General features: G+C 42.0%; 1 protein-coding gene across 1 annotated transcript in view; it reads left to right on the top strand.

Annotated features, from left to right (window-relative positions):
- LOC142015129 (mucin-5B-like) overlaps nt 1-14,975 on the top strand; it is a 59,180-nt gene that overhangs the window by 20,872 nt on the left and 23,333 nt on the right. The window contains 3 exon segments of the mRNA XM_074998548.1: nt 3,603-3,728; nt 12,188-12,337; nt 13,373-13,455. Coding sequence (XP_074854649.1) covers nt 3,603-3,728; nt 12,188-12,337; nt 13,373-13,455 — 359 coding nt within the window.

The raw sequence follows: 14,975 nt of genomic DNA, 5'->3' as shown, positions 1-14,975 counted from the left end.
TGGTGGCACAGGCCCGAGGTCCTAAAAACCCAGGTGTCATGGGTGCTGCCCGGACAGCCAACGTATATGTCCAGGAAGCGGTCCCAGCTGTCCACCATGGCCTGGAGGACCACCGAGTGGTAGCCCTTCCTGTTCAGAAAGCATCCTATGCTGTGCTCCGGGGTGCAGATGGGGATATGGGTCCTGTCCAGTGCCCTGAAGAAGTTAGTGAACCCCATGCTGGCATAGTCTGCGATGGCCGCATGCAGGTCCCTGAGCCACACAAGCCTGTGGAGCAGCAGAGCATTCAGCATGTGGACCACCTGCGGGGGGAGGACATGAGCACCCATGAGGAGTATGCAAGGTGTGCCTGGCCCTCCCCCAGGGTCCCCCCAGGATTCCCTCCTCTCCCCCATCTCCTCCCCTCCCTCCAGAGTCCCCTTACCTCCATGATGTCAGCCCCAATGTTGTCCTTGCCCACACTGAACTGCTGTCCTATGGATCGGTGGCTGTCTGGAGTGGCCAGCTTCCAGACAGCGATGACAACCAGTTTCTCGATGGTGAGGACACACCGTGTGGGGGTGTCCTGGTGCTGCAGGGCAGGGGTTAGCCACTGGCAGAGGTCAAGGAACCTCTGCTGGCACATCCAGAAATTGTGCAGCCAGCAGTTGTCGTCCCACTCCTCAAGCACAAGCCACTCCCACCACTCTGTGCTGGTGGGGTACCTCCATAGCCGGTGGCATGCCCAGCGGGGGGAGGAAGGGAGGGATACATGGTGGTCTGGGATGGTTCCTTCATTCCCCGAGGAGGACAGCTCATCTTCCAGGAGGTGCTGGGTGGCCTCCTTGACAGCGCCAAGCAGGGCGGCCACTGACTTGTAGGTGACCGTGTGGAGTTCTGGGTGCTGCTGCTGCTGGGGGTCCATGCTGCGTGCACAGAGTCTGCAAGCAGTTGTCGGTTCTGCGGACCTGTGCTGTGCAGGCCAAGTGTGCTTGGGAGGGGCCCTTTAAGGGAGTGGCTTGCTGTTGCCCCAGAAAGGCTAGTCTGCCCTGTGACCCTGTCCGCAGGCTTTCCTAGCCCCTTTATTCCGAATGGGACTAGTTTTGTGTGTAGATGCTCCCCTGGGGGGGCCCATTTCGATTTAGTGCTTTCCTACGTCAACATTGAACGTCAACAGCACCAGCCCTGAAGCACGTGTGGATGCTACGCGTTGAAATAGCTTATTTCAATTTCACTATGTCGAAATAAGCTATTTCGATGTAGTGTCCCGGTGTAGAGGTAGCTATAGAGTAGGTTCATTGAAGCTGTATTTTCTTAGCTTGCTTATAGGACAGACATAAAGCAATAGTCACAGAGAGATAGCTATGCTACGTCCCATGCAGTGGCCTAACTAGGACAGGAAAACTGGGTAGCCGCTGGCTTTCAGGCAGTTGTGTAGTGATAGGGATGAGGGTTTCCAGATCTGAAGAAGTGGGTCTGTCCTGAAAAAGCTAATCACCTAATAAATCATTTTGTTAGTCTTTAAAGTGCTGCAGGCCTGCTTTTTTGTTTTGTGAAGTAATGAAAGAGAATGTCAAAAGCAAGGGGTATCATATCCTTGTTATATATTAGCCGAATAACACTGTCAAAGAGGAAAATTAGATTAGTTTGGCAGGTTTTGGTCTTGACAAATCTTGGTGGGCTGTACTTATTCAATGTACAGGCTGTGTCTACACTGTGTTCTAGTGCTGACAGTTTGATGCAGATAAGCAGTCTCAAAAATTCAAAATGGTGGCTTGTTTGCATATTCACACAGCTAATGTGCATGTTCTTGAGGCTAGTTTTCATATTGCAGCTGAAATCAAGCAGCGTAGATGGGGGTTCAGCTGGCAAAAACCCCCTGTCTACACTGCTTGATTTTTGCTGCAATGTGCAAGCTAGCTTCATGAATAGGCACATTGGCTGTGCAAATATGTAAATAAGCTGCTATTTTGCATTTTCAGGACTGCTTGTTTGCATCAAACTGTCAGCACTAGGGCTCAGTGTAGACACAGCCTTTGTAATCTCTCTCTTAACTGGCATTGTATCATCAGGAACTCTCAAATAACCAGCATTTTAACCATAAGTACATTTTAGTTACCATTTTCCATAAGTGCAGTATTGTGAAAATAAATACAGCAAATACAGTGTAAGTTTACAGTGTATAATACTATTGTTGTTGGTAAATCAAGTACTCTGCATATGTTTCTGTTTGTTTCTTAATATCTAATCTTGTTTTTCTTTAGAGTTATGCATTGCTAGGTATACCTCTCTATTATCCAGAATATTTGAATATCCAGCGACCTCCTGGTCCCAGGGCTGCTGGCTATGGAAGAGTTTACTGTATTATCCTTCATGGGCTTACAAATTATTTGTTCTGTCATTTAGTCCAGTATGTTTCCAGGTGTCAAAGTTAAGCTGTCTAGCCCTTAATTTCCCAGGCCATCTTTGCTCTAACTTTAATACAGAAAGATACTATTTTCGCCCTTTTCCTGTCCTCTGGGACCTCATTCATCCTCCAATGAACTCTTGAAGCTAATGGTGCACGGTTCCAAGATAGCTTCAGTTAGAAATAGAAGTACCCTTGGATGAATTTCTTTTCATTAACTTTAGTAAACTTCTATTATTTCGGGGAGTATTGATGCAAAATGTTGTAGCTGTAGGAGAAGAATTGCATTGAATGGGTAGCCGAGTAACAAACTAGAAGCTAAAGCTGGTCCAAAATTATGCGTTGAAATGTTTTTCCAACTGAACATGAAAGTGTAGTAGAAACAGACACAATATTTAAAATATGTTCCATTAGTGGCTGACATTCCAGTGGAAAAATAATATTTCTAATTTTTTTAAAAAGTTGTTTCTGAAATTTTGGGTTGGGGAATTCCAAAGTTTTAGTCTGGGGACTTCTGAATTTTTTTCAGACTATTTGTTTCCAATTTGCGTTATAATAAATCAGTCATTTATAAGTAGCAGGTGCCATTATTTTAAAAATGAAATGAAATAAAGTGAAAATAATAGAATGTTTCAACCACTATATTGTCACATTATGACATGTCAAAATTGCAAGAGCTCGTGTCATGAAGTAATATAAAAACATAATAAAGTTCAAAGCAAAATTTCAGTATTCCAAAATGAAAATTTTCCAAATGTTCTGGCATTTCTGTTTGGCAGGGGGGAAAAAAAGGAAATATTTGTTTTTCTTGCGATTCAGAATGCAAACACATTTCAAAATGTTAAAATTTCCCATGAAATTTATGTTCTGAGTTTCACCTGGCTGTTTGTTCTTCTTGGTGGTCACTCGGTAACAAGTAGGGTATCTTCATGTCTCCCTCCTATTTGCAAGTCTGTTGATGGCTGATCAGCCCAATTTTGGCACTGCAGGTCTTATCACAGAAGAGGCAGGTGTTAGTAGCTATTGGAGTATCATTTGACAGTTTTCCCCTCTCTTTTCTTCCTCTGCACTACAGTGGGACCTCTTACATTGTGCCACTCCCTCACTAACAAGAAGACGATATGACAGATTTATGCAAACATCTTACATTTTGGACACAGATGATGTCTTCTCATTTGTGTTCCTATTATAACTGCTCCTTTTTTGGTTTTTATAGTACTTGCGCTGGTGGCCAATGGATTTGTGTATCTCTACCCCTTCCTGGAAATTGCAAAGTAGAGGGAGGATTCCACATTACCACCTTTGATAAAAAAGAGTTCATTTTTCATGGCAATTGTCATCTGTCCTAGCTAAGGTAGGAAAAACAGCTTCTTTTATATATCTTTTTAAGCTATGTTAGAGATTATCAACTCCTTTGTTCAGATGGCCCCAATCTAGCAAAGTACTTCTGCATGTGCTTAACAACGAAGCATGGGTGGTCCTATTTGCTGTCTCATACATATGTGTCTCATCTGCTCTGTGTTTATCTGTGGGTCATTTCCACCAGACCACAAGATTTTAGGTACATTTTTAGAATGTATTTACTTTTATAGTGTACCTGTTAGCACAGATTCCCTCACTTGTCCTGCCAAGGAAGGTGGATGAGTTGGCCCTTTCTTCTAGAAAGATCAACCTCCAAGTAGCCCTTTGAAAAATTAACTAGTACAAGTTGAACCTCTCTAGTCTGGCATGCTTGGAACCTGCCTGATGCTGAACAAGAGAATTTGCCGGACCAAGGGAGGTCAGTATTTTCTATCATCATTGTCAACACTTCCACTGATTACTGGGCTCTTAGAAAACATTTAGGGGTAAATTAGAACTAAATAACAGCAAGCAACACTGAGAGCCAGGACTAGTGGCTGTAAATAAACTTTGTGAGACCATAGGAACCTTGGTCACACATATGATAAGTGGTTGTCCAGCTAACTAAAATCATACTGGATTACAGATGTTGCCAGGGGAGAGAGTACCGGACTAGACAGGTTTAACCTGTAGCAGATTCTGATTGAATGGATCATAAAGAAAAGCATAAAAGGCATGATTTTGCCAGTGAGAGTGAGAGGTAACATCTTGCACTTGTAGCTGGAATGGCTAGGTCCTTTCATATTAGCCTATAAATGCGATAGAGATCTATTTTCCTTACAGCTTCCTCTTTTTATATGATAGAAGATGGTTGATATACCAGTTTTTCTGTCTTCTTTTTAGGACTTTGGCAGCAGGTTTGTGGTTGTTGGAGAGATCATTCAGTGTGGAATATCAAGGACTATGACTTGCTTGAAGAATGATTTAGTCATATTAAGAGCCCTTGTAAGTCACTGGTAATGACTGAGGTTAAAAAGAAGTGTGAGGGCTGGGAAAGAGCATCTGGCTGCCACCATACCTACACTTTTTTGGTTAAACATTTGTAATAGTCCCCTATAAGATCCAAGTTCCATTGTACAAGGATCTGTATAAACACATAAGAGTCTGGCCTTTCCCCCAGAGATCATGGAAGCTAAACATGTCAGATTGTTGAAAGGTGGGAGAGGGAATGTATTAGTATTCCTATTTGATAGATAAGTGTGGGACACAGAGCCTGAGTTATCCAAAGCTACACAGCAAGACTGTGGCAGAGCCAAGAACCAAGGATAGATCTCATAGTCCCTGTTGGATGCCTTGATGACAAGATTATCTTTCTCTAATCTTCGTGTTTTTGATCATCTACAAACACGCCTACTCAAGGAGCAAATCACTAGTAAACTATTCAATTTATTTGTAATTTTTGCTTCAATTATGTTTACCAGGAGCTTCCTCTGAGATAACCTAGGCAATCTCTTGTACACATATTCAATGGTGGGGCACCAATAATTGATATAAAGTATCATGAATTTTGCATAATTCCTTCTTGCCTGTTTTGAAGAGAACAGGGAAAGGGGATTACCTTTGATCTGACAGTTCTCCTCTAGTCACATAAACCAATATAACGGGTGAAGTGAGCAGCTATGAGAGGCACTGTGAGCCCCAGGGCAAGGTGGGAGGGGGACCAAGCTCTGCATCCCAGAAAATGCGGGACCAAGAGCAGAAGAGGCAGGGCCTAGGGCATTCGTCCCTCAGTGCTGCCTGGCCAAGGGCACTGGGCATCCCCTACCCTCCCAGTCATGTGCAACAGTGCTGCTGCAGCCAGAGAGCTCCGGTCCCCTTTGAAATGCTGGGCCCAGGGGCAACTGTCCTCACTTTCCCACTCCCTGTCAATGGGCCTAGTTGAAATTCATGGTGTTATACCACTTTACACCACTTATGGATCTGTTCTGTGTATTTACCAGATTAGCTCTACAGAGTCCTCTGTTTTTCCCTAGTTTTCTTACTTTGGAGATTCTGCCTCTTGCATTTTTCACAATGCTAAAATTATCTCCATCAGCTTTCTTGTTCCTTTGAGAATTTAGACTAAAAAACCTTCTTTTCCTATACATAAAAAGAAGCTCTGCTCACATACACCTTTGTGATAATTAAGATCTTTGAGACCTGACGTAACCTTTGGTACGTTGTGCTGTACTCTCACTAATCTCCCTTGTGGAATACGGTTACCATAACAACACATAATTATCCAAAGATTCTCAAAATGCCAGATCCTTCTCCCCCGCAGCCTATAGGAAAATTCCTTTTGACTCCAATAGGAATAGAATCAGGCCTGAAGTTTGCACAATTCTCTGAAAATGTAAATTTTCTCCAAGTGCTTTATGTTCAGTATTGTCCTCCAAAGTTAAGCTAGTGAATATGAGCTGTCAAGACCATCGTGTAGGGCTCAGGTTCTCATTTTTTTCTAATTCTCTGAATTTTTCAGTGCTTCTGCACAGGTTACTAACACCACCACACACCAGATAATATCAAACTGTGCTATAGGGAGGAGGTATCCTATGTGGTATTGATTTAATAAAGACTCTGCCCTTGTGTGAGCAACATTCCAAGGATGACACATATCAGAATGTGTAGCCAAGTTCATCGCTGCTTCTGATATGGGATTGTCATTAGCCATGTCTACACGTGCCCCAAACGTCGAAATGGCCGCGCAAATGGCCATTTTGAAGTTTACTAATGAAGCGCTGAAATGCATATTCAGCGCTTCATTAGCATGCGGGTGGCTGTGGCACTTCGAAATTGATGCGCCTCGCCGCCGTGCGTCTCGTCCAGACGGGGCTCCTTTTCGAAAGGACGCTGCCTACTTCGGAGTCCCCTTATTCCCATGAGGAATCTGATGAGGATCTGACCTGCTGTCTTCTTTCTGTTAGAATTCAGCATTTATAAAAATGAGGAATTAATATCCTTAGGTAAATCCACACAACGTATGGGTGTGAATTGGGCAAACTCTGAATGGAAAGGACTCTCAATATATTTCAGTCATGACTACCACAAGAACCATTGTTTTTGTTTTATCGATGTTCATAATCAGTCCATACCACTTCCATTCTTCGTTTAACACCTGCACCATTTTTGCTAGCTTCTCCTCATTTTTCTCAATGATCAGATTTCATTCGTATTGTTGTTTGACAGTCATCGACATACATCTAACCAACCCTCCTCCTTCATCCAGGCTTGGGACTTCATGGAGCTCTCCGTGGCTTCATGGTATTTGGAGATAAGGAACTAGGAAGGAAGATCAGTGTTGAACGTATTGAACTAGAAAATGTAGAGAAGTTCACTTATCTGGCGAGCAACATAACATATAATCTAGCCTGTAAAAGGAAATATCAACTAGAATAGTGAAAGTAAGAGCAAGTTTGAAGGCGATGGATAAGATCTGGAAAAGCAAAGGAATTAGCTTAAGAATAAAGCTGGGCATCTTGAAACCATGTGTGTTCAGCAACATATTGTATGGATGTGAGGCATGGGAGATAATGAAAGATTCGGAAAGAAGAATATTGGCATTTGAAAGGAGCTGCTACAGAAAGATTCTGAGAATAGGATGGATGCAGAAGGTCACCAATGAGGAATTATACAGGAAGATACAGCTGAAAAAGAATCTGCTGCAGAAGGTTATAAAACAGAATCTACAACTATTTGGACATATTTGCAGAATGAATGACAAATGAAAAATCAAGACTCCAGTATTCGGCGTAATGGTTGTTTCGAATAGGAGAGGCAGACTCCAAAGAGAATGGATAGATGATATAGTAGATTGGTGCAGAGCTAGTCTACAGAAACTAAGCCACTCTGCACTGGATATGGAAAGAAGGAAGGAAATAGTGAGAGAGGCATCAGACACCAACGGGCACTGAGTCCACAGTTATTGATGATGATGATGCCCATAAAAACCCTTTCGATTCAGTTTCTGGCAGACAACATCAGCCATCACACCCTGACTTTGCTTGTATACAAACTTGCACCATTTTAACTAAACTGATGTGTTTTATGTTACATTAAAATTGTGATTTCTTGCATAATGCATATTTATATCTGAGGATTATAACATAATATATAAGTATCAAAAAATTCAGCCCACAAATTCTCCTTATTTTAAATATAATATCCTCATTGTGTCGGTAGGCAGTCCATGACATAAAACAGTTGAATAAATGACTCTCCGGAGGCCAAGTAGCAAATGGGTTGCTTATAGTTTTCAGTGTTCTGATCTTTGCTAGAGTTCTGTACCCCCTGTAGACAGTTTCCATAGGCTTTTGTGTATCTATGGCTAAACACACTTATAATTGGGTATACAGTGCATCGCAGACTACATTTTGCTATATAGGTTTTGTCTTTAGGGCTTGATCAACTTCTGGATAAATTAGTGGGAAACCTTCTGTTAGCCGGTGGCCGGGTAATGTGCGGTAAGGTACCAACTATGCCCTTGTTATCATCCGAGTTTAAAACTGCAAGAGCAGGGAGCTCATCGCTGCAAGCAGCCAAGACAGGCTGACGGATTCCCCTGGGTCCTAAGCAACCCAGTTTTTTACTGTTAGAACAGGGAGCTGCTAGCACTCTCACCTACGGCCAGGCTGTAGTAACCAAACGGTTACAGTTCTTTTGTTGTGCTGGCTGTGTTGTAGTGACAAAAGGGTTAACAGCAGTCAGGCTTAGATCTTAACTAGTTACAAGTTTATTAAGCTACAGTTATAAGCGTGTGGTTACAAAAGGCTATTGTCTACTTCTTATATGCTAGCAAAGTACAGGTGTTAACAAGTTACGTTACAATCCAATACAAAGATATCTGTTACCATCTAACACAATGATATCTTGATACAACAACGTCTAGTTACAGAGCTCTAATTCTTTAGCTGTGCACAAAAAAAAACGGAGACCTAGCATGGGTATATCTTACCCTCTCTGCGTCTCTCGATACCAGCGTAGCCAAGCCGAATCGGTCACTCAATTCCGCGGAAAGACGAATACGAGGTTGGGTGTCCCCAGTTGTGGACCTCGGGAGGCAATCACCTGATCCGACCAGCAGGAAGTTGGTGGAATGCACTCAAAGTTAGAGTTCTGCTGGACCCATCTTTTATACCCCTTTTTAGATTACGTATTCTCTTTCTTATCTATGGTGCCAGATCATACTGGTCTGTCTTTGTGACGCCAGTTTGTTACAAGGGCAATTCTTACTTAATTTGCACTTGTAAGACAGGAGATAAGCAATTTAGGAGTACAGGACATTCTTTTTGTGTGGGCGGGGATTTCCTCTTCGGGGATGGCTGTGTGTGTGCATCATATCCATCAATGCCAGCTGGGGTGATTTCTTGAGGGTCACCCCCCCTCTTGTTGACAGTTTGGCCTGTTAGCCTTCTATCTGTACTTTCTGCATCTCAGGGTCATGATAAGCTAGCACATCTGGGCCTCAATGAGGGCATCAAAGACTGTGCTGTCAGTAGCCGTTTCCGTGCCCTGTGTGCTCCTCAGTGGGAGGGGGGGAGGGCAGCGAGCAAGCTGGCTTGTAAGGGGGAGACTATGTCTGGCTACACCTTCCACTGAACACTCTGAGTGCTGGATTGGAATCAGCACTCTTGGACTAAGTTTACTCTATGACCTTTATTTTTATTTCTGTGTTGCCATTGTTCCCACTGAGGACCAGCAGATATGTGGTTAATTCTTGCTATCATAAGGGGTGGGGATTTGTATTATTTCCCCAGTAATTAGTATGAGAATAGCTCTGTAACAATTGACAGCATTTTTGGAAGATCTCTCCCCTCTCCTACGCATGATTTTTTGACTAAAAACCAATCTGAATGCAACTTACCTGCCCTTTGGATATACTTCCGTTTGTCTATATATTTGTTAATTACTTGCTCTTGAGGCTACTTGAAGTTTCCAGATGAAGTAAACAATGTAATTAGAGCCTTGTAGAAAGAATTTAAAGTTACAGTACAAGCAATTTAACAAAATTTGGTACAGTAATTCAACAGGCCCACAGTGTATTTGATAGCTGATTAGAGTAGAAACATACAGCTTTAGGTATTATATTGAATGTCTGTCAATGGAAAGCTTGCCTGACAGGTGAAGAATTGAGGAACAAGATGCACTGTAGAGTGTGCCAAAAGTTAAGAACAACATTATGAAAAGGAGCAGGCTGCAGCTCTGTTTTAAAAAACAAAAGACTGTTCACTCATGCTGAAGTTGGTAATATCACCTTCAAACAATATCCAAATTACCCTCTAACTCTGGGAAAAATACTGATTGTTCAACCACTACAATACTGCTTCACCTTCAGACTTTAAAGAAGAATAAGTACCCTTTGGGGAACAGAAGTGGTCTAAGAATATAGTCTGTTGTTCAGCATTATTCATGAAAGAATGAGTAAATAGGCCAGCTTGTTCTCCATTTCACTGGTCTTTCACACTGCTTTGATTTCCACAGGTCCTTCAGACGTTGCAGAGATATTAAAATAAGATGGGACAGTTTGGATCTCAAAGGTTGCACATCTTTAACAGTGAACAGTATAATCAAACATCCTCATCTCATAAAACCCCAAATACACAACTAATAGAGATCCAGAGTCTGAATTAGTTACCTATACAGCAAAGGCTGGATGATAGAGCAGAGTTTTTCCTCTGATGGCCCCAAAATTTGGCTCAGCCCTCCATCTTATTTTGACCTGCATTGCCTTCTGCTATCAAATCTCACTCCCTTTTAGAGGCCGTTGGACTGTTCAGTAGCCACAGAAGACAAGGCATTGACCCTCCTCTGAGTGTAACCCCTGATTATTTTACCACACACTTAGTGTAGAGATTTGAAGATGCCACTCCACAGTAGCCTGTGCAGTTGTTCAGCCTTCCACTTGCTCAGAGGGATAAATGAGCCATGTTAGACTTGATATTTAGCCTTTCAGTCCATTCAGAGAAACCCAAAGATTTTGCTTCTCTTTGTTTTCCAGAGATGCTTCAAGCATGAGTCTGCTTCTTCCATTCTTTTCCAAAGAGCTTCTAGAATTTACACATGGTTTCCTTGGCAACATAACGTCAACAGCAGAGTTCTCTGGCAGCCACCCATTGAACTTACAATAATAGTATTAATTCTTTTTTTTTTCAAATTCCTCTTAACTGGAGTCTCATTATATCTTTGGTTGATCTTATTGTACTAAATTTATGTATCATTGTAGGCCAGGGACTGCATGTAATTTCATGGGAGCAAAGAACAGTGGGGGGTAGGGAAGGGATAATTAGACAAATCCTGTCAGCTTGTTACACCTCCAAAGAGCTGCCACCACCTGCAGAGGTGTGCATATACTTGTTCAAACTGGACTCTATCGCTACCAACAGACAAAGAAATGACTGCGATAAATGTTGAGTTTACATTGACTCAAGGCCTGCTTGCTGATCCAGCAAACTGACTGGACTATCTCTCCAAGGGAGGCCCCAGTCTTTCCTGGGAAGGGCTTGACCTACTCACAAGGGTTCTTGTTCTAAGTGAAAGAAGTTATGAACTTGTAACCACAGAGAAGCCTCTGTCTGGGCTTTGAGAGACTGACTTGTACAAGAGCCTTCGTTGCTGTGGGGCAGAGGAGGGCAATCTCTTATTAGCAAGTATAGGTTCGGCTATTATTTTTAATGTTTTTGGTAATGCTTTTACTTAAAGATTAAATATTCTTAATTGGGATGAGAAGTGCAGTCACTTAACTGTGGGTAATTGTGCTGTTTCTAACATCCAGAGAGAAAGCAAAACAAGTCTGTTTAGGCAGTCTGACCTTCTGGGGAATAACACAGGAAACTGTGCAGCCTGGAAAATCCCTCGTCAGGAGAGGGAGAGATGTGAGTCTTTGCCCCAGAGAGACAATGTCTAAGCTGCCTGGGGTCTAGAATGCATGCTCTTGCTGAACCACAGAAGGGAAATACAGATGCAGTTACCCTAAGCTATGACACTCATTAGCAATGCAAATCACAGGTTTATTTTTAAACACAAGTACATGTGCAAACTATGTAATAATTGGGGTGTGGTGTGTGATAACATTGTAGATAATCGAGATGACAATTATATTCAATCATCTAATTTATCCCCTCCCTGTTATGGATTTTTCCCTATAGTGTTTTGTTATTAATTAATTCTAAATACTGTAGTTAAGGAGGGTTCCAACGCTTTCCTTTGCAGAAGAAACTTCATTGTGAGGGGCAAAAGTATATGTAGTTAACCCCTACATCCAGAGCAGAGATGGTAATTTAACCCACAGGTCACGAAATCATTTCAGCCTTTATTTGTTTTGCAAAGGTGTCTCTGAAGACTGTCCAGAAACAATGGTATTCAGCTATGATGTGAAGTCTGTAACCACTCCCGTCGCTCCTTGAATGAGCTTGACCTGTTGTGTAGTATCCCAAGCAGTCCTGTAGAGGGCTGTGGTAGTCCTGAGGAGACTTACCTAAATGCTGATGAATGTGTGTCTGCAGGAGACCGTACATGTTACTACAAGGACAAGATGGTTCAAGCTGGGAAATCGTTCCAAGAGGGTAAATTCATGTGGTAAGTTGTTTCAGGTCAACTGAAAATTTTATGAAAGATGGATTGCCATCTTCAACACTTACTGCAGTCCTCGTGAGTAATAATCTCTGAACAAATTCATATCCTGCCAAGGAGTGATGAAATTTTCTTTTTGACAATACCAGGTCAGGTGATAAGTTCCAACTGCCCTAAAAGTGAAGAAGAGACTGCTATAACATGGGAAGTGAGTGCCACAATAATTGATAGGAGGAAGGGGAGAGATTGGCCACAGTGGGCAGCTGTGGAATACATAGAAAGGGAGAAGAAATGGAGAGCTGATCAGAAGTCAAGAGGGAGGAGATTACAGGATTGGTGACATCGAAGTGATATTAACAGAGAGGTAGGAGAACAATGGCAAGTGGGGAAGGAATAATGACGAGCAGAAAAAGAAAGAAGAATAGTATGGGTAGAAGCAAATGTGTGATGGAATGGTAACTTTATGAATGTTCTGGCTTCAACCATCCTACTCCAGCAGCGTTAGGGTGGCTTGAATTTTTATTCTTTTTTCAAAATGTAATTTGATGGAAAATAACTTTTTCAGCATTACAAATCTGTGTGCAGAAATTTTATTTTCACTGAAAAAGTCATATGAAAAATAGAAAATTGGAACATTTTTACCTTTTCAAAAACAACATACTTTGGAGCCAAAATTGGTCTTTGAGAACAAAAATGTTCAGCACTGAATAATTAAGATGTTTACAAAAAACAAAACAATGAAAGGATCTTCTTTTTCCAAGAAAAAGAACTGTCATTTTTCAACCAGCTCAATATCTTGCATCAAATAACAGGGAATTGCTGAATTATAATAATGTACACTTACATACTCCACTCCACCTTTACAGAAGGAGTTCAATGTATTTTTTAAACACTAATTAATTTAGCATCCCAAGACCCTGCTTAAATAGTTAAGTACCATGGAGAAACAGATGCAAAGAGCTGAAGTGAACTGCCTATAGATACAAAACAAATCTGGTATCATCCCTCGCTTTAAATTACTTTTGACCTCTTCTGTTAAAGGGTCATGCATATACCTTTTCGAAGCATGAAACATGAAAATCCCTATCTGATTCAAAGTGAGACTGTTGCTGCTCATTTCACAGGTATTCAGTGGTGAGCCTATTGTTGGCTCTTGTCCTTACCAATCCTTCTACCAGGGTCCAGCCACATAAAAAGTTAAATGAAGTAGTCAGGGTGCTGAACTGAATTGAAGAACTCAAGGATCTGAATGTGGAGGAGGCTTTGAATTACTTTAAACCAAAGTCGCAGGAACTATCTGAAGCCTGAATTCCAAAGCAAGTGGCAAAAATCATAGGGAAGTGTTGAAGACCCTGCTGGGTGAGCAAGCATCTCAAGCAGGGAAGGCAGAATACATACAAGGAATGGAAGATGGATCAGCAAGGAAAGCTACCTCTTGCAGGTCAAAAACCATAGGGGATGGGATGTGACAGCTTCCAAAAACCAAGCAGCACTGGGCCTGGCAAAAAGAGATTAAAATTAATACTGTGAGGTTCCACAGATATACAAATAAAAATAAAACAAAGAAAGAAGAAGCAGGACAATTAACCACTGAGGAGAGTGGATATTAAAAATAATCTAGGCATGACTACCTAAACAAATATTTTTCCTCAGTTTTAATAAGGTTAATGAGGACTTTGGTGGTCATGGCATGGAGACTAATGGAAATGTGAACATGAAGGTAGAAATGAGCAAATCTGAGATGTAAGTTAAACTCAAACAGTCTAATGGAACTAAGCTGCGGGGTGGGAAGCAGATAATAACTCCACCATGAAGCCTCTAGAAGTTCCATGCCAGTCCCAAGCCTGGATAAAGGAGGAGGGTTGGTCAGATGAATGTCAACGCATTGATCGTGAAACAATATGAATGAAATCAGATACCAGTATGACTAACTGATTAAAGATGCCAGCTTGGATGTTGCCTGGATAAACAAGGTCCACTGCACCAATTGAGCATCAGGCTTGGGTGAGTGCTTTGCAAGAGAATCAAGAACTTGAGGTTCGCTGATGATATAGTTATTATTGAAGAAGGTAGGAGAAGCCAGTGAAAACCACCTCCCTAGGCAATACATTCCAGTGCTTCACCACCCTCCTAGTGAAATAGTTTTTCTCCAACCTACTCCTACCCTTCTGTAACTTCAGACCATTGCTCCTTGTTCTGCTCTCTGTCACCACTGAGAACAGTTTCTCTCCATCCTCTTTAGAGTACCGCTTCAGGAAGCTGAAGGCTGCTATTAAATGGTCCCTCAATCTTCTCTTCTGCAAACTAAATAAGCCCAAATCCCTCATCCTCTCCTTATAGGTCATGTGCTCCAGCCCCTTAATCATTTTCTTTGCCCTCCGCTGAACCTGCTGCAGCATATCCATATTCTTTATATACTGGGTGGCCCAAAACTGGATGCAATACTACAGATGTGTCCTCACCAGTGCCGAATAGAGGGGAACAGCAACTTCAGCAGATCTGCTCGAAATGCTCCTCCTAATGCATGTCAATATGCTATTGGCCTTCTTGGATACAAGGGCACAGTGTTTGCTCATATCCAGCCTTTCATCCATCTGCTCATAGGAATAAGGGGACTTTGAAGTAGCCGGGGTCCTTTCGAAAA

Source organism: Carettochelys insculpta, chromosome 6 (assembly GCF_033958435.1).
Source record: "Carettochelys insculpta isolate YL-2023 chromosome 6, ASM3395843v1, whole genome shotgun sequence".
Taxonomy (NCBI): Eukaryota; Metazoa; Chordata; order Testudines; family Carettochelyidae; genus Carettochelys; species Carettochelys insculpta.
This window is presented reverse-complemented; position numbering and strand designations above follow the sequence as displayed.